The sequence below is a fragment of the Microcebus murinus genome, chromosome 10 (genome assembly GCF_040939455.1).
Source record: "Microcebus murinus isolate Inina chromosome 10, M.murinus_Inina_mat1.0, whole genome shotgun sequence".
Lineage (NCBI taxonomy): Eukaryota > Metazoa > Chordata > Mammalia > Primates > Cheirogaleidae > Microcebus > Microcebus murinus.
Genome location: NC_134113.1, coordinates 5,634,428 through 5,654,557, shown reverse-complemented (window position 1 = coordinate 5,654,557; position 20,130 = coordinate 5,634,428). Strand labels below are relative to the sequence as shown.

The following is a 20,130-nucleotide window of genomic DNA, read 5'->3' as shown; positions in this document are numbered from 1 at the left end:
AGAGGACAGTTCCTTGAGCATGCCTGGAAAAAAATCCATAGGAACAGAAAAGTCAGAAATATAGGAGCGGTGAAATTCAGTGGGAATGTCCAGGGTGATAGGAAAGTGACATTGACTTCAAAGTTACCTGGAGGATCTATTCCCTTCTCTTGCTGGCCTCCAGTTTAGAATTGGCTCACATGACATTTGAGCACTTAATACAAATAAGCCACATTAACTGCTCCATGAGTGTATACCAACAGCAGCAACATTTTGGATTCCTTTACAGGTGTACATTGAATTCAGTCCCATGTTACAAAATGATTACTCGTCATCACAACTATTATATTCCACTTAATCCTTCAAAATGAAAGCAAATGGAGGTATAAAAAAATCAAAACATTTTTTGAGATACATATTTTTAGAAAATTGAGGCATTCAGTATTTCTTGGACCAGTTTCTAGGCAGTAATTATTTCCCTTGCAGAGTAAACATGTGCAGAGTAAATGAGGGTTTAGAGCGCAGATCACAGCACACTGCCAAACAGAAAACAGTGTCAGCCGACACTCGGTGGCAAAGCTGCTCTGCGTCCATGTCTGGTTCCTGGTCTGGACAATGAGACAAAAGGCTGAAGGGGGCACTGTCATGGCCAGGGGGACAGCCATGGACACCTCACACCTGCAGCCTCCCTGGCCAGAGCTGCTGAAAACCTGCTGCCTCTCAATTTGCATTCTAGAATGGGCCCCTGTTATGTGGCTCATTTACTGTTGCTATTCTGATTCTGAAGCTCAGGCAAAAAAGAGCAAGGCATGGAAAATAAATGTAAGTTTAAAAACAGGATTTTTCTGAAACCTATAAAATGTATTTAGGACACCCAAAACAAAATTAATTCTCTTAAATTTAAGAGGAAAATACAAACTTTTGGTCATTTTAATTGAACATGACTCCCGTCTATCAATCTGAACAGAGTCTGAGTATAAATGAGAAGGTTAAAAAAAAAAATCCTAGAAACATTGACTCTTAGGGCTCATCAGAAAGACCTGCTGACGGTGAAATTTAAAAACATGCTGAAGGGCAAGGTTACTTGGAAATTTTTGCAAGCTGATATTTTTGAGAAAACAGAAGTTGGTCATGCATTTGTCTTCTTTACTAACAGAGTAGGGGCATGGCAAAGAGGAATGGTGAGAGTGAATCAGTTAACTGAGCTTGGTGATCTGAAATGCATTGTCTCACAGCACAGTTCTTTCAGCTACAGACCCATGCTCCACACAGCACAGAGACACAGGCAGAGAAAACGTGTGCTGTGAGCACCCAGGATATGCAGTCTCTCCTAGAGCCTCATTACTCACAAGTGGCAGGAGAGATGAGAAGACACGAGTGGGTAATGAGGCCGACCATGTCTGGTAAAGATAAATTCCACATTTTCATTAGCTTTATGGCATATTTGATTTATACCAATCTTGTGCACATTTTACTTTGAATTTTACAAACTCAATTCTCTGCCTTTAGGCTTCATAACTCAGTAACTTAGACATAATTCAGAGGTGTGTTCAAACTGATTTTCTCTTAAATCCCATTTAGTTATTACTTTTTATTCCTGTGTCCTTGGCATTCTTTTTTCCTGTGTGGATTATTTAGCAACAACTCATTCATTTGTTCAGTTGGTATGTGAAGTGATGGGCATAAAGAGCTGAATCCTGCCTTTTGAAATGACAGACAGGAGTCAGATGCACAAACAGGTAAGAGCAAGACAGATCTAAGGCAGAGACATAGAGCAGCAGGACAGAGCCACACACATGGGAAGTATGGATAAGTGACCAACAAGGATTGGGACTAATGTCTATTTACCAAGAAAATCTGTCTTATTGCTATATGGCCACATTATACACAGCCCAATTTTTTCCTATGGTATAAAAGTTAAAAATATGACATGAGCAACTAGTTTTAAAATTTGAAAGTAAAATTTGAAATTCAGAGTGGCCAAATGGATTTTAAAACAAGACCTACCTATATGCTGCCTACAAGAAACTCACTTCCTCTATAAAGACACACACAGACTGAAAGTGAAGGGATAGAAAAAGATATTCCACACAAATGAAAATGATAACAAAAAAACCCAGCTGGAGTAGCTATACTTATATAATATAGACTTTAAGTCAAAAACTATAGAAACAAAGAAGGCCATTGTATAATGATAAAGGGGTCAATTCAACAAGAGGATATAGCAATAGTAAATGTATATCCACCTAACCCTGGAGCACCAAAATCTATAAAGCAAATATTAATAGATCTACAGGGAGAAATAGTCTGCAATACAATAATAGTAGGTAACTTCAACACCCAGCTTTGGGCAATGGAAAGATCATTAAGGCAGAAAATCAGCAAAGAAACATTGAAGTTAAAACTAAACTCTAGACCAAATAGACCTAGCAGACATTTACAGAATATTTTATTCAACTGCTGCAGAATATATATTCTTCTCATCAGCACAGAGAATATTTCCAGAATACATGTTAGGTTAGGCCACAAAACAAATCTCAAAAAATCAAAAAAAGTCAAAATCATATCAAGTATCTCTTCTGATCACAACAGAATAAAAATAGAAATCAACAAGAGGAATTTTGGAAACTGTACAAATACATGGAAATTAACATGTTCCTGCATGACCAAATGGGTCAATGAAGAAATTAAAAAGGAAATTTAAAACTTTCTTGAAATAGACAAAAATGGAAATACAATATACCAAAAACTATGGGATACAACAAAAGCAGTACTAAGAGAGAAATGAAAAGTTGTTTTTTAAAAAGATAAACAAAATTGACAAACCTTTAGCTAGGCTAAGAACAAAAGACATAAAATATGCATAAATAAAATCAGAGATGAAAAAGGAAACATTACAACTGCGACCCCAGAAATACAAAAGATCTTTAGAGACTACTATGAACAACTATATGCCAACTAATTGGATACCCTAAAAGAAATGGAAAAATTGGGGGGCGTATACAACATATCAAGATTAAAATATGAAGAAACAGAAAACCTGAACAAACCAAAAATGACTGATGAGATTGAAGCAGTAATAAAAAGTCCCCAAAAGCCCAGGACCTAACAGATTCACTGCTGAATTCTACCAAACATTTAAAAAGAACTAATACTAATTCTATTTAACTATTTCAAAAAATTGAAGGAGAGAGAATACTTTCAAACTCATTCTACAAGGCCAGCATTACACTGATACCAAAACCAGACAAGGACACAACAAAAAAAGAAATCTACAGGCCAATATCCCTGAAGAACACAGATGCAAAAATCCTCAACAAGATACTAGCAAACCAAATTCAACAACAGATTAAAAAGATCATTCACTATGATCAAGTGGGATTCTTCCCTGGGATGCAAGGATGGTTCAACATATACAAATTAATCAATGTAATACAACACACACATCAACAGAATTAGGGGCAAAAACTATATGATCATTTCAATAGATGCTAAAAAAGCATTCAATGAAATTCAACATTCTTTCATGATAAAAACTCTTAACAACTTGGGTAGAGAAGGAACATATCTCAACATGATAAAGGCCATATATGACAAACCCATAGCTAATATCATACTGAATGGAGAAAATTTGAAAGCCTTTCCACTGAGATCTGGAACAATACAGGATGCCCACTTTTTACCATTCTATTCAACGTGTTATTGGAAGTCCCAGCCAGAGCAATTAGGCAAGAGAAAGAAATGAAGGGCATCCACTGGAAAGAAAGAAGGCAAATTATCTTTGTTTGCAGATAACATGATCTTATATTTTAAAAATCCTAAAAATTCCACCAAAAAAACCTCTTAGAACTGACAAATGAGTTCAGTAAAGTTGCAGGACATAAAGTCAACATACAAAAATCAGGAGTGTTTCTACATGCTGCAAGTGATCAATCTTAAAAAGAAATCAAGAAAGCAAACTCATTTAAAATATCTACACACACAAGGAAGCTAGGAAGAAATTTAACCCCAAAAGTGAAAGATCTCTACAGGGACAACTGTAAAGCACCAATAAAAGAAACTAAAGAAAACACAAAAATTGGAAAAATATCCCATGCTCATGGATTGGAAGAATTAATATTGTTAAAATATCTATGCTGTACTACTCAAAGTGATCTACAGATTCAATGCAATGCCTACCTAAATACAAATGACATTCTTCACAGAAATAGAAAAAAGAAATCCTAAAATTTTGTATGGAACCACAAAAGACCCCAATATCCAAAGCAATCCTAAACAAAAAGAACAAAGTTGGAGGTATTACACTACCTGCTTTCAAATTATACTACAAAGCTATAGTAATCAAAACAGCATGCTATTGGCATAAAAACAGTACCAATGGAATAGATAGATCAATGAAACAGAATAGAGAACTCAGAAATAAATCCATGCACTTACAGTCAACTCATTTTTGACAAAGGCACCAAGGCACCAAGAATAGGGAAAGGACATTTTTTTTTTTAATAAATGGTACTGGAAAAACTAGATATCCATATACAGGAAAATAAAACTAGATCCTCATCTTTCACCATGTATGAAAATCAACTCAAAATGAATTAAAGACTTATAGGACCTGACACTATGAAACTATTAGAAGAAAACATTGGGGAAACACTACAGGACATTGGTCTGGGCAAAGGATTTTTTGGGTAAGTCCACAAAAGCATAGGCAAGAAAAGCAAAAATAAACAAATGGGATTACATCAAGCAAAAAAGCTTCTGCACAGCAAAGGGAACAATTAACAAAGTGAAAAGATAACTTACTAAATGGGAGAAAATATTTACAAGCTATCCATCTAACAAAGGTTAATAACCAGAATATATAAGGAACTCAAACAACTCAATAGCAAAAACCAAATAATCCAATTTTAAAATGGACAAAGACCTGAATATACACTTCTCAAAAGAAGACATACAAATGGCCAAGAGGTATATGAAAAAATGCTCAACATCACGGGAATGCAAATCCAAACCACAATGAGATATCATCTTACCTCAGTCAGAATGGCTGTCATCAAAAAGACAAAATTAACAAATACCAGTGAGGATGCAGAGAAAGGGGAATATTTGTACATTCTTGGTAGGAGTATCATTTAGCACAGCCACTATGGAAAACAGTATGGAGGTTCCTCAAAAAACTAAAATAGAACTATATGATCTAGCAATCCCACTATTGGGTATATATCCAAAAGAAAGGAAGGATATATCAAAGTGGTATCTGCACTCTTGTGTTTATTACAGCACAATTGACAATAGCTAAGATATGGAATCAACCTAAGTGTCTACCGAAGGATAAATAGATAAAGAAAATACGTCTCATATATACAGTAAAATATTATTCAGCCATAAAAAGAATGAAATCTTGTCATTAGCAGCAACATGGATGTAACTATAGGTCATTATGTTAAATGAAATAAGCCAGGCACAGAAAGACCCATATCACATGTTTTCACTCATATGTGGGAGCTAAAAAAAATGGAATTCATAGAGGTAGAGAGTAGAATGGTGGTTATCAAAGGCTGGGAAAGGAAGTGGGGGGGGAGAGATGAAGAGAAGTTGGTTAAGGGGTATACAAATACACTTAGATGGAGGGAACAAGTTCTAGTATTTTTATAGTAAAGTGGGGAAATTATAGTTAATAATTTATTGTCTATTTCAAAATAGCTAGACCAGAAGATTTGCAGCACTATCAATACAAAGAAAAGATAAATGTTTGAGGTGATAAATTATCTCAGTTACCCTAATGTGATCATTACACATTGTATACATGTATCAAAATATCACGTGTCCCCTAGATATGTACAACTATTAAATATCAATCAAGAAAAACTGAAAACAATCATGTACAATCCTGCCATCCAAATACAATACATTACTTTCTGCACAGCATCTTCTGGTCTTTGTGCACAGGCACACACATCAGACGTCATTCCAATCACGGGACACATACTGCTCAGAATTTCACTGCCTGTGAGCCCTTTATCACAGACATTTTCCATGTTCTCCCACGATAATTTCAATAGGTATATACTATTCATATTCTTTTTAGTGCTCCAATTTGGGATTGGAAGATATTCCTTTTGCTGTTTTTGTTGTTAAAAACACACTACAAGTCGTACCTTCCAATCACTAAACCATTGGCCTCTTCTGAATTATTTTTTGGGATAAAGTCCTCAAAGTAGAAGTGGTGAGTTAAAGAATTTGTCAGTTCGTTCGTTCGTTCATTCATTCATTCATTCATTCATTCATTCATTCATTCATTCATTTATTCAACACATATTTGCTGGGTGCCAATTAGGCGTCAGACACTGAGTAAAGGGGCAGACATCCCTGTTGGGCCTGTATTCTAGGTGGGCCAAGTGAGGGGCCAGGCAATGTGCCATACACAACTAAAAAGGATGATTTGCAAGGGTGACCTGTAAATATGAGAGAATGATATGAGATTGTGACTGGCTAAGGTGGAATAGGCTTACAGCTTTTTAGCTACCATTTGACTTGGCACTAATGTCTAGAATCTACAGCAGTGAACAAGTATAACAATTTCACTGCAACTTCGCTGGCACCGGAAAGTTCCATTTTAAAACAATTGTCACTGGAAGGGTAAATGTGGAACAGAGTGTCCACGTGACAGTCCCACAAGGCTTCTAAACTCACCTGGCCGGCACGGCCTTCTCCGTGTTCTGCTGTAGCTCCTTGATCTCGTCTTGTATCTGCTGTGGCTTCGTGAAATGACCCATGAAGTTGAAATAGTCCTCTGCATAGGGCCGATGTACAGTTGGGGAATAGTTAATACCCAATTTCTGTAAAAACTCTTGGTAAGTAATGTGCCCTTTTCCCTCGGTGTCATAGCTTAAATGAACAAAAACAAAAAGCTCTTATCAGTAGCCATGAAGGTGCTGGGGCTCAGGGTTCTGGAAGTTTCTGCTCCATCTGTGAGGAGCTCAGACTGGGTTCTTCTCCACTGACTGTGCACTGCAGCCCAGCAGCACCACCTCCCTGGGATAGTACGGACGGCACACCCTTGGGCCTCACCCTGACTGGATCTGGCCTGCATTTGATCCCTATGTGACTCACGGGCGCATCCGAGTTTGAAAACCATTGCTCTAAGCAACAGGATGATCCTCTCATGCAGGGCCTGCCCGAGAAAGCACCCACAGAGAGAGTCCCCTGTCATTCTGTAGAAACGCAGTTGTGGGTAGAGAAAATTAAAATCAACCCCTCCACATATTCAACAGTTTTTTTTTTTATGAGCACCCACATGTAAAAGGAACTATGCTAAGGTTTAGAAGAAAATTCTTCAAAAGCATATTCAATCTTAAAACTCAAATAAATGAATGCTACTTGATTCAAGATGGCAAAATTTCCATTTTCTCCTTGAAGAGATGCCAATTACATACAGCCAATGAGAGAGACCAGCGAGGAAAACAAGATAAGAATTATGCTATGTGGCTTTTATGTCGTTTTCTATTATTGAGATTTTTCTCAATTATAACTCATTAAAAAAGGCATAATGGAGGGTTTTTATCTCCCAACGTTATTCAAATAGAATAGAATTACTTCAATAAAAATTTTAAGGCAAATTGCCAATTTTCTTTAAAGAAAAAAACCATTTATTTTTACAGAAAGATTGTGGTCCTCATCTGATCGATAAAAATGGCACTTGTAGATGTGATTTTCCCCAGATGAACTCAGAGTTCCAAGGAATGAGACTATATTTAAACAATTTTGTGAGCATAATTCTTCCATCAGGATGCTGTTTGGGTACTTGTCTGACTGAGCAGAAGGACAAGCGTGTTCCTTTGTGAAGCAGAGCGTCCCTCCGCGCTGTTCTCTCACTGACGAGACCCTGGAGGAGCCACAGAGCCCACTGTCGCTCGGACACACTGAGCCCCGTGGGCACAACTGTTTCAGTTGAATAACAACACAGAAGTGTATTTGCTTACCTGAGTCCTTGTCCTCCATTGGTGGGGTGGCGAGTGCAAGAGGAGGGTATACATTTGTGTAAATGCTCCATGCACTTGTGCTAAAATCTGCGTAGGATCCCAGGAGTTAGAAGGCCACCATCCTTCCCGAAGGCCATGTGGGCCGTCCCCCCAGGTGCCCTGAGAGCCCAAGGCCTCTCCCTCTCCCTGTTCCTTTTCCTCTCTTGTGTCCTAGGGATCTACAGCCCCCTCTGCCCTGCCTCTGATCTCTACCTGCCTGTTCCTAACATAGTCTCCACCCTATAAGGGAAGGAAATGCCCCTCTGGCGATTTCTTTCAACCAAAGGAACTTGGCCCTGGCAAGGGCCTGTCGTTGCCTCCAGCAAAGGGCTTTCCCCACTGCTGCCCACAGGATAGCTGCAGAACAGGGAGTTTAATTTCTTGTCACCATACTTAGGAAGGGGAAAGGGCTGCCATTTCTTGAGCTTCTAGGGTGATCCCAGGGTCATGCATCTCTGCTTGAACTACATCAGGACTGTCACTAGCCTTGTGCCACCAGAGTGATGTTAGAACGCAACTCAGGCAAAGACATCCCCTGCATAAAGCTTCCCAAGGGCTCTGCCTTCCTAAGGGAGGTTCTGGACAGAAAGGTCCACAGGCCGCCCACCTGAAAAACAGCCCCCAGGCAGCAGGGGACCTGTTTCAGAAGCCTCTGTGTCCTCCTAAGTCAAAAGTAGGGCAACCCTGCCTTCCTCTGAGTTCCTCTAGGGTGTGAGGAGGACGGATGGGTTAGAGCACATGGGGCCCTGGACCAGGTTTGGATACACAGGGGTGCCTGCTGGCGTCTGCTATTGCTGTTTGCCACTGAAGGCTCTACCACATCCTATCATTCCAGTTTCTAAGTCAATGTCTTACCTCCCCACGAGACACCAAGTTCCTTGAGGAGAACTACTCCTGATTCATCTTTACAAACTCACAGTGCCCAGCAATACACCTTGCACAAACTAAGTTATCAATTTATATCTGTTGAGCTAATGAACATGAAGGAAGTGTATTTCTGAGGAAGGACTCCCCTCTTGGTGTTTTATGCTCAAGAGATTATCAACAACAAACTCTAAATCATGACACTTGAGCTGAATGAAAAGGCACTTCTTAATTACTTCATTAATAAAGATTATAAACATTCTATTCTCATCACAAAGGAACAGAAGACCAGATTGCACAATTGCAACTAAAATATTGTTATGAATGTGAATAATAAGAGAGTTAATTCAGCTTACATAACCTCACCCTTCATTATATAATCCTTTGTGTAACATTAAAAAAAATCAACTTGCCTATAAAGGTTGAATTTTAAAATGGTTCAGCAACAGATGTGCTAGGAAAAATGTGTACATAAACAGAGGACCCATAAAAACTCGCATTTGCATGTGGCAATGGCCACTAATTTATGATATAATCAGATTACTCTGCCCATTTATTGTACACACAGCAATTCAGCTATGTACATAATTTGGATGTATTCACATCGATTGTTTTGCTTTGCTAGGAATGCCTTAGCCCTATATGCTCAGTTTAGGCACTTGATTCTTACATAAATTTCATAAATGTCTTCAAACCCCACTGGCCCCAGAGTTAGAGGACACAGTCAGGAGGGTGGTATAAGCCGCACTGATGGCCTAGGCCAGGCAACAGAGGCAGACATGGTACCCTGTGCAGCTGAGGACACAGGGATTCTCTCTTGTACCTTCTTGGAGGGTGGTCTGATAACTTAAATAGCTGCTCTTGAGAAATGAAAGTGTCCAGCTGCCCAAGGGGCACATCCAGGAAGTTCTGACAGAATCACAGATCAGCCACCATCTGCTCCAGGGCCCATCCAGGGTCCAGATCCCTCCTCCGTGCTCCCTGGTAAGTGGTGCTCCAGCCTTGGGTAAAGCCAAGTCAGAGACCAGAAACCCAGTCCTCCTTTAAGGATTGCCTGCTAGAGTCCTAGCTGACTTTAATCACTGCAAAGTTCTGGAGGCTGAGCTAAGGGCCTACCTGGCCAGCATGTCTCCAAGTTGAATCTTCTTCATATGAATGCTGCCAGAAAATATCTACCATGTAATATGAAAATTACTTACTAACAACGGCTGGATACTTTCCAGATACCCCTCATATATAGCACTTTAAAAACTCAACTCCTACAATCACAAGCCATTACATCTTCTCTCTTTTTATTTTTCTTTTCTTTTTGAGACAGAGTCTCACCTAAAGACTTGTCCCAGCTAGAGTGCACAGTATCCTCATAGTTCACAGCAACCTCAAACTCCTGGGCTGAAGCAATCCTCCTGCCTCAGCCTCCCGAGTAGCTGGGACTACCGGTACTCACCACCACGCCCACTAAGTTTTCTATTTTTAGTAGAGATGGGATCTTGCTCTTGCTCAGGCAGGTCTCAAACTCCTGAGCTCAAGCAATTCTCCTGCCTTGGCCTCCCAGAGTACTAGGATTACAGGCATGAGCCACAGTGCCTGGCCCAATCTCTTTTCTAAGCTAAAGACCCTGTTCACTCAACCTTTTTGAACCCTTCCCCATCTCGAGCCTCTCTGGGCAGATGTTCCACCAGCTGGGCAATGAGTAGGTAGGTTCTCTCTAGGCACTGCCGGGGTTGAGCCAACAGAAATGCTCTCGCTTCCTGTAACTGAAAGCCCCAAGTCTTTCATTCCTCACGAGCTGCTGCACATGACACAGGCGCTTTTTCATAGTCTCTTTTCTTTATATTTGAACACTTGTATACAATTTACCTACCATTTCAGGAAATGTGCATAAATTATCTCCAAAGCTTTCCAGCAAGTCTGCCTAGTAGCTGGTTTTGCATAGTGAATAATCCACACAGATATTTCTGAGCCTGCTGCTTTCCTACTTTGGTCTTCTCTTTGGTGCATTTTTATAATATTCCCTCTTCATAGCTTTCCTGCAAAGTTTGTTTTAGATCCACGATAGCTGAGCTCTGCCTGATGAAAGGAGGCTACAGAAGGTGCTCACAAGCCTGAACACCTCCCTGTGGGTGAGCCTTCCCTGGCCCCGGCAGGACAGCGAGAACCCCCTGGGCCTGGCTTTCCCCTTCCCAGATAGGTGTCAGTCTCGGGTTCTTCCTGTATAAGCAGTGCCTGGTCCTCTGCATCTTTCTTCTTCCTCTGTCCTGGGATTTCCTATCCTCCTGTGGCTCTGGACCTCTGCTGGTGGGACGCCTTTCCCCCACCTCTGGCTTCTTCTCTTGGCTAATGGCAGTTTATTAAGACGCAACTTCAGATGTCATGTCTCCTGGGAGTCCCTCCTTGGACACCCACACTGGCTGCCCACTCTTCTTCCTTCTGACATGCAACTGCCGTCACTGCATTTGGATGTTTATCTTGCTATGAGCAACTTGAGGGCAGGGCCTTTTATCTCTGGAGCCCCAGAACCTGGCACAGGGCCTGGCACATGGAAAGTTTCAAAAAACTACTGCTTAATGGTTGCTGGGATCAGTGAATGGATGAATGCACTTCCACCTTGTCATTTATCCTTAGCAGGTTCTCCAAAGTCCAATCAAATATATTGCTCTTGAAATCTCATGCTTAGAGCCCCTAGTCTGGCTTCAGGGAGCAGGATTCCTTCACAGGGGCCTCCTCCAGGCTTGCAACGTTTTGTCCCCTTAACCCTCCACGAGCCAGCCTGTGACATCCAGGGCTCACTTGACATCCATGTGCCCCCATCCCCATCTGTGGAGCCCTGTACTGTTAGCTGGGCCCCCTGACTAGTCCTGGGCAATGGGCCACTAGCAGAAGCCTGGCACTTCAGACAGAACCCCTGAAAGCCCGAGTGTGACCCTCCAGCTCTGCAGTCCCTGCCCCAGTGGGTGGAGGCCCCCACTGAGCGGATGGTGCCACAAGCTGAAAGCCGGCCAGATCCCCGAATCATTGCTTGGAAGGGAATTGTCTGTAAGAGCCACTAGACATGCAGCAGACTTTGGGTGGGTAAGATATAAAACACTGATGTACTAAGCCACTGAGATTTGGGGGTTACTTTATTTATTTACTTCTGTAGCATAAACTAGACCCTCCAAACTAATCTGAAAGCTCTAAAATAGTGCACTTCGTAGTACTCAATAAATGTTGAGTGAATGAATGGATGTGAAAATTTTTTGTGTGTGACTATATTCTGCCATATTTTCTAATTTCATGTTTTTAAAAGAGCACAGTGCCGTTTTTCTATTTGCTTCTACCTAGTTTTGGGGCGGCTGTCCTATTCTGACGACCGACTCAGGCCTGCCCAGACTCCTTGAGCTGACAGTGTATCAGGCTGGCCCTGGCTGCTCCCCACGTCCCTGCAGCTCCCATCCAGCAGGAATATCGGGGTGCCAGTGCTTTAGTCACACCGCGAGAGGGCCCATCTCCACCACTGTTTGGGGCCCTGACCACCTTCCTGTCGTTAGGGCAACTGAAGGAGGCTCCTGGGTGCCTTGCCAACCCATCACAGCCACTGAGCCCTTTCCTGCCACTCGTGATGCCTCCTGCTGGGGTGATGGAGAGGAGTGTGAGGATGATTAAACTGATGCCACATCGACATGTAGAGAAAGCAGGGGAAAGCACACCGGCGAGTTGCCGTGGTCTGCTGCCGTCTCTGCTGAGTGGATTAGGCTGATTTATCATTGTCTTTCCCTTTCTTCATGTTCCTTTTCCTTTCCTGGATCCCCTGAGTCTTCACAGATGTGTGTGCATTAACATTACAATTAGAATTTTTTCCAATCTATATTGTCCTTTTGCTACTAACTTTTATGCTTACATACGCCCAGTACTCTACATACATTACACTATTTAGTTTGCATAATTTGATAGGTGGCCGCATCCCAGAGGAGATGAGCCGCTGGCCACACGGCCCCTCGGCTTGGGCCGCGGGCTCTGGGCAGCTCAGAGCAGAGCCCTCGCTGTGGGCTGCTCCACCTCCTCGGGGGTCTTCCTAATTTCTGTGTACAACTCACAGACTGAATCCGAGGAGCACCTTATTTCCCTATCGAGCAGCTTCTCCTTCCAGGCCACCATAGGAGAATTTTCACCTCCTACACGTCTCTCTCAAACCCTCACTTCCTTCCAGGCCTCCTAGCACCAACTGGGAAAGTTCACGGCTTACGTCTCTTCTCTGCTGGACCAATGGAGAGCCCCTCATTCACCTCTGTGCTCCAGACTTATCTCTAGCTTCCCCCTCCTCGTAGCCAGTGCGATCTTTCTAGAATGTGGGCCTGCCCAGGGCTTTTTCCTACTACTCTCCTGACCTTCAGGTCAAAGTTGTACCAGCCAGTCCCTACTGTCTGTCTTCTGGCCACCCAGGTTATCCAGCAGGCCCCGAAAGTGGTATCCTCTTTTGCTCTCTAGGAGAATGTTTATTGGGTGACTCCCAATCCCATGCTTGGCATTCTGAACGTCCTCTGTGCCACCCACCGGGCTGCTCCTGGGCGGTCTGAGGCAGGAGCAGGTGGGATGAGGGTGGGGTCATGCTGTTTTCAGGGTCCCCTCCAGATAGGCAGTGGCTGTGGCTCCTGCTCAGCGCAGCAGCTGAGATTCTAGCAACTTCCACAACAACATCAGTGGCACCAAGTCAGGCTGGGTTGTGGGCTACAGCCCAGGTTGAAGGCAACCTCTTGATCACAAAGACATTTCCCTTTGCTCCCCCACCCCAGCCCCTGAAGCGGGGGAGCAGTTTCCAATCTATGGGTAGCACGTCTGTCCTCTCTTGCTCCGCCAGCCCATGGCAGCAGCAGCTCCTGGTTGCTGATTAATGCCACATTCCCCTTTTCAGACTTCCTGCCCTTCAGTCACCTTTGTTATCATTCGCTGCGTTAAATCCTGCTTGGCTGTAAGCATTGAGAGTGGTTTCTGCTCACCCTGCCTGCACACTGATGAACACATGCCTGGAGTCTCCTCTGCCTTGAATGCCCTCTCCCCTTTCCCTTGGGGCTAATTCCACCTATGGCAGACACCATTGTGAGTTCCCCCATCTCTGTTTCTTTTTTCTCCTGCACACGCATGGAGATCGCTTCCCCCAGCCTCCCTCACAGGTGGGCACTGCGGTGAGAGTGGATCCAGCCAAAGGAACATGGCAATGGCCACATTTCCAGGCCTGGCCCCTGCAAAGCTGACCATGAGGATTCTCCTGCTTATTCCTCTTCTCTGATGGCTGCATATGGAGGTCCAGGGCATGGTGGGATGCCTGGTTCCTGAATGATCCTGTGGGTAGGGCACCCTCCACACCCACACTAGGCCATGATGTCATTTTCGGGGAAGCCCCTGAGATGTTGGCTTTCTTTGTTACCACAGCTAGCCTAGCCTGACACATGTGCCACTCAAACTAACTCAGCTTCACACTCACCTTAAAAAGCTCTGTTTTACAAGATGAAAAGAGTTCTGGAACTGGATGCTGGTGGTTGCACAACATTATGAATGTATTAAATACCGCTGAACTGTATGCTTAAATTTGGTTAAGGGGGTAAATTTTATGTTATGTGTATTTTAACACAGTAAAAAAAAATTAGGGGAAAAAACCAAGAGCAGCTAACAAAATCCTGAGTAATAATAATAATAATAATTTAATTTGATTTTGAAAATATAGATATAGCACGAAATACTTTTTAGGAAACAGTTCATACAATGAGAAAAAATGAAAATACTAGGTGCTATAATTTTCAAAGCTTACTGGTAACTGCTTTATTGAGCTGAGAGAGAATAAAGGGCACGGCAGGATCATGAAGAGAATACGTACTGACCAAAAGAGATGCTTTCTAGAACTGAAAGGGCTTCTCTGAGTGAAGGGAGGGCATAGAGAAATTATCACACAAGAACTGGACTTTTCTACAGCCTCCAAATTTGTTTTTCTAGCAAACAAGATTCGTTGTAAGTCCTGCACCTCTCTGCTTCTTCAGAAATTAATTTTGTTATGTGAAAAAAAAATCATCTTAAAATAACTCAGTTTAAAAGCCCAGCTCATCAGTCACTGACGTTTGAGGCCTTTGCCAGTGCCTGGAGGACACTGCATGCTATGACCAAGTATATCTTTGCAAGACTACAGAGCATCTTAGGGGAGAGCTCTGTACTATTTATTCACTGTGGTCATCCTCAGCCCAACAGAGAACCACACTACCAGGTTTTTAGTGCGTACCGGCTGCATGAACAAACAGGAAAGGGTTTGTTAAGTTTGATGAGTGGTTACTGTGTGCCAGGCCCTGTGCTAGCACTGCACATGGGGTCCTCAGCCAGGCCTCATGGAGTCCCTGGGTGACAGGGAACACTAGTCCTGCTTTGCAGATGAAGAGCATGAGGCACAGAGAAGTTAAATAACTGATGGAGGCCGCACAGCAGGAGGAGGGTGCAGGAGTCAGGCCCATGCATCTGGACACAGAGCTGTCACTTTAACAACTCATCATGCATGGCATAAGATCAACTAAACAACAGTAGTTGTCAACACTGGGTAAAAATCTATACATTTCATAATAATGTTCATAAATGTATAAAGAAACTTTAGCCAAAAGCAACATGAGAATCCCCTCCAATGAGAATGGAAACAGGGTCTGTCCCACCCACCAGAAGAGGGTACGTGTGCTCTCATTCCCACTGGGGAACTCTCAAAGGGGACCCTGGACTCCAGCGCCCTTCACTCCCACGCCCAGTCCCCAGCCCAGTGGCTTGTCCTGTCCCGCCTGATGGAGGCAGTGGTCTCCCAATGCCACAGCCCCCAGCCAGCCCCTACCCTAACCTGTTTCTTGACTCATCTTCTTAAACTGGTTGTGATGGGAGCAGCTCTGCTCCCATCACAACCCCACTCAAATTCCATTGTTCCGGGTGCCTGGGCACTAATGCCTGAAAACAAGGACCTGGTAAGGGGATGGGCCTCCCCTTCCTTTCAGGCCCCGGGGCCCCCATGCCACTCCTGATAGAACATCTCCCACAGACCGGGCAATTTCCTGACTCTGAATGTCCCCTTCTCCATCTCAACCCCAGAAATTCTATTTCCATGTCCCTTCCATCATGACAGCTTCCTGGTCCCAGGGCCCCTGTGCTCCTGCCTTGACTCCCGTGCCGTGGGACGTGCCCACTGTTCTGGAATTTAATGCAGTTGGCATGGCCTCTAGCTATTTGTGGGGATGCTTTCTGTGCCCCAACAGCTCCCTGAGGACAGGGACCATGTAGTCATCTTTGAATCATCCAAAAGGTCCACAGAGTGGGAGGGCCATGCATTTGCCTGCTGCACAAGGATCTTTTTATTGCTCAGTTAGAACTAATGTAATCTACTGAAAAAGAAAATGGATGAGGAGTCTAAATTGGCCCTGTGTTGGAACTGATCTTAAAAAAAAATAAGGATTTTGTAAGAACTTCAAGTTGCTTTTCTAAATTAGAAACAAAACAACCCACCTAATTCTAAACTTGGCCAACATTTCAGCCTTCCGCTTTGAACAGATGAAAAGCTAAGGAATTATATGAACTGTTTCCTAAGCTGGCCTCCTGAGTGGACATACAATATTGGTGTGCCACCCTGGGGGAATGCAAGTGGCAACGAACATATAATGGAGAAGGAAGCAATTCTAAGATGGGTCTGGAACTTGGAAAAGGACCACTTTGTTAGTGGCCTTGAAACCTGGCTGCACAGAGAATAGCACCACGGGGGCCTGGCTCGAACACAGCTAAATCTGAAGTACATTTTGAAAAATGGAACCAGCATTAGATACTATTTCCATTTTAAGAGACCCTCAGGAAACTACTCCAAGTTGCCAAAAGTTTGATTATTTTCTTCCCACAAATGACTTCTCTGTAAAACAGTTGTATGACACTGATTTCACCTTTAGGCAATGAGGAAAAACTGTTTCCTCCTTTACCCACTGCATATCTGTCTGGTGCATGAGTTGTACTGAGTTAGATCTTTGCAGAGTGACTTATTTCCCTAAAACAGTACAAGCATGGGCTTGGACTCCCAGGTCCTTGGAAATGCAGACCTCTCGAGTCCAGTATTGATGATGAGTATTAACCCTGGTTCTCACGTTCCTGGAGACCAGCCCATCCACCGAGGATGCTTTCTATAAGGAACACGGAATGAGGTACAAGACACAGGATGCAGGACAGATACACCATCACCATATCCTGAAGTTATGAGACATTTGTGCTGAGTTTGTTGCAGCAAGCAACCCAAGACAATCAGAAGGGAAAACAGCCAGTCTTCACACCCACTTACCTTGTCCAAAGCTTTTCAAATTCTCTCGGTGTGAGTGGAATATCAAAACCATACAGAGCATTCTTTATATCCCGTCGTCGAAGAATGCCATTGCCCTCGTTATCGGTTTCTATAAAATTCTACAATATTAGAAGGTAGTATTTAGTAACATATAAAATGTATTCACAACAGCATAAAAGATTTTCAATAGTCAATGTCTAGAACAATCTAAGGCATTTCTCTCCTCACCCACCTACTTGATTACCATTTTATCTACGTTCTAGATATCCTCATTATTCCTGAAAGAAGGTGATACAGCAAAATAGTAACCAGTGTTATATACTGAAAGGGGGTTGTTTCTGGGTAAATGAGCGAGACATAGATTCTTCTGACCAACAACTTGGGTTCACAAACTATTAGAAATCATTTCTTTTTTTTTTATTTCAGCATATTATGGGGGTACAGATTTTAAGGTTTCAATAAATGCCCATCCCCCCCCCACAAGTCTGAGTCTCCAGCATGACCATCCCCCAGATGGTGCACATCTCACTCATTATATATGTATATACCCGCCCCCCTCCCCCTTCCCACCTGCCCAATACCCTATTACTGTAGTACCTATGTAACCACTTAGGTGCTGTTCCGTTAATACCAATTTGCTGGTGAATATATGTGGAGAAATCATTTCTAATAATTTCTAATTATTACCCAGACTCTGGGATATGAAATTCAGTGTTATGGTCTCAGTGATGTTTCGGTTTTGGTCCTCCAGCTGTAAGAGGGGACACAAAGCACATCAGGCTCCAACTATTATGACAAGATGATACGGAACCATTTTTACGTCCTTGAAGGGTGCAAAAGGTACCTAGGGATTTGTCAGGCATTTAAGAGGATGACAGATGAGAGTAACAGCTGATACACACGGTGCTCAATACTGTCTGAAACTGTTTCCAAGTACCACTTCATTTAACCCTCTTCATAACGACACTATGAGGTAGACATAAGGGTCCATCTACAGAATCCTCCACAAGCATTATGCTTCCTGGTGAAAGAACATTTCCCGTAAGATCAGACACAAGATAAGAATATCTCTAACATCCTGTATTCAACATTGTACTGAGGCCTCAACCACTTTGAACAGGTAGTAAAAGGAATACAATTGTCACTGTCCACAGATGACATGATTGTATGCACAGTAATACAAAGAATCCACAAATAAATTTTTATAAGAGGCGAATTTAGCAAAAGGCTGGATTCTATATCAACAGGCAAAATAAATTATACTTTTATATATCAGACACAGAAAATGAGGTTTTAAAAGATAACATTTACAATAGCATCAAAAACAGAAAGTCCTAGGAATAAATCTATAAATGATATGTAAGAAATACCTCTATGCAGAAAAGCATAAAACTTTATTGAAAGATAGTAAAGAAGATAAAAATAAATGGGGATATACTATGTTCATGAATTAGAAGACTCAAATAGTAAAGATATCATTTCTCTCCAAACAAACATTGTGACAGGGGTATTTTTTGCCTTTGTGGAATGTGACAAACTGATTTAAAGCTTTTGAATAACAAGATGGAGCTGATCCATGGAACAGAATGAGGAGCCCAGAATCACCTGTGGGCTGTGAGATAGGACAGTGGTGATGCTGTAGGTCCCTGGGGGCAAGGATGGACTTCACAGTGACTGGTGCTAGGACAGCTGAACCTGTGTGTGGAAGAAATGAAACTGGGTCCCTGCCTCACAACACACAGGAAACAGCCAGTCCAGATTTCAAGACCTGAATGTCAAAGTTGAAACTGTACAGCTCCTATAAAAGAATGTGAGAGAATATCTTCATGACTTCAGGATGGGACAGAATTTCTTAAATCAGACCAATAGAGAAATGTTAGTAAATCTGACTGCTAAAAATAACATATTGTTCAAAAGACACCATATAAAAAGGGCAAGAACACAGAATACAAACTGGGAGGGGATATTTGCATCACATATTACTTACAAAAGAGCAGGACCCACAGAGCAGTGCACACTGTGACCACAGTAGAGTTTTTATTGGCCACTGACAAAAAAACCCCAGTTTGAAAACTGTGAAAAGTCTCAAGCAAGCACTTGACAAAAAAGGAAACCTGTCTAATGAATAAACAAATGAAAAGATACTCAATCTCATTTAATAACCAACAAAATGCTATTTAAAGCTGCAATGAGATACTATGATGCATCCACTAGAATGGAAAAACCTGGGTCTGAAACCACCAACCCTTTCACCAGTAGGGTTAAGTAATTGTGACAGAAGCTTTTTGCCTCCCAAAGCCAAAAATATTTACTGTCTGGCCCTTTACGGAAAAGGTGAGCCAACTCCTGCTCTAAGACAGTGATGATATTCATTTCCTTCATCTGGATGGTGGTTACATTGTGACTGCTATAAATTTATTTAAAATATACATGTATATTTTATATGCTCACAATTTAAAAATTAATTTAAAATTAAAAAAAAATTTAGTCTGCAGGATTTCAAAGTCCCTTTAAAAACAGGCAGCAGGCCTGGCACGTAAAATGCTTGGAAGCATTCTGTCCCAACAACAAGTAAACAAGTCCCAACAACAAGTAAAAATCTTAACACATTGAAAAATCAACAACTCTTCTTAGATTGTAAGAGATATGAGGTTACATGGCAAATGACTGCCCCCAAAGTTGGAGAGGAGACAGGTGAACACAGGGAGTCACAACTTACCAGAGCAGACCCCTATGAGCAGTACCCATGGCAGGAAGACAGAAGCTGAGGGAACCCACCTACCTCATTCTATGGACCAGTGTAACCCTAGCACCAAAACCAGGCACAGATACAATGAGTAAAGAAAACCACAGACCAATATCTCTCATGCACATAGATGCAAAAGTCCTCAACAAAATATTAATTAGCAATGTATAAAAAGCATTATATGCCACGACCAAGTGGGATTTATCCCA

At 42.3% G+C, this 20,130-nt stretch overlaps 1 protein-coding gene across 1 annotated transcript in view; it reads right to left on the bottom strand.

Moving 5' to 3' along the window:
• The window catches only part of EFCAB6 (EF-hand calcium binding domain 6), a 244,799-nt gene that overhangs the window by 57,545 nt on the left and 167,124 nt on the right, over positions 1 to 20,130 (bottom strand). Inside the window, exons 23-24 of the mRNA XM_012757712.3 lie at positions 17,176 to 17,294; positions 6,673 to 6,867 (exon numbers count right to left, since the gene is read on the bottom strand). Of these exons, the coding sequence (XP_012613166.2) occupies positions 6,673 to 6,867; positions 17,176 to 17,294 (314 nt within the window). The remainder of the gene's footprint in view (positions 1 to 6,672; positions 6,868 to 17,175; positions 17,295 to 20,130) is intronic.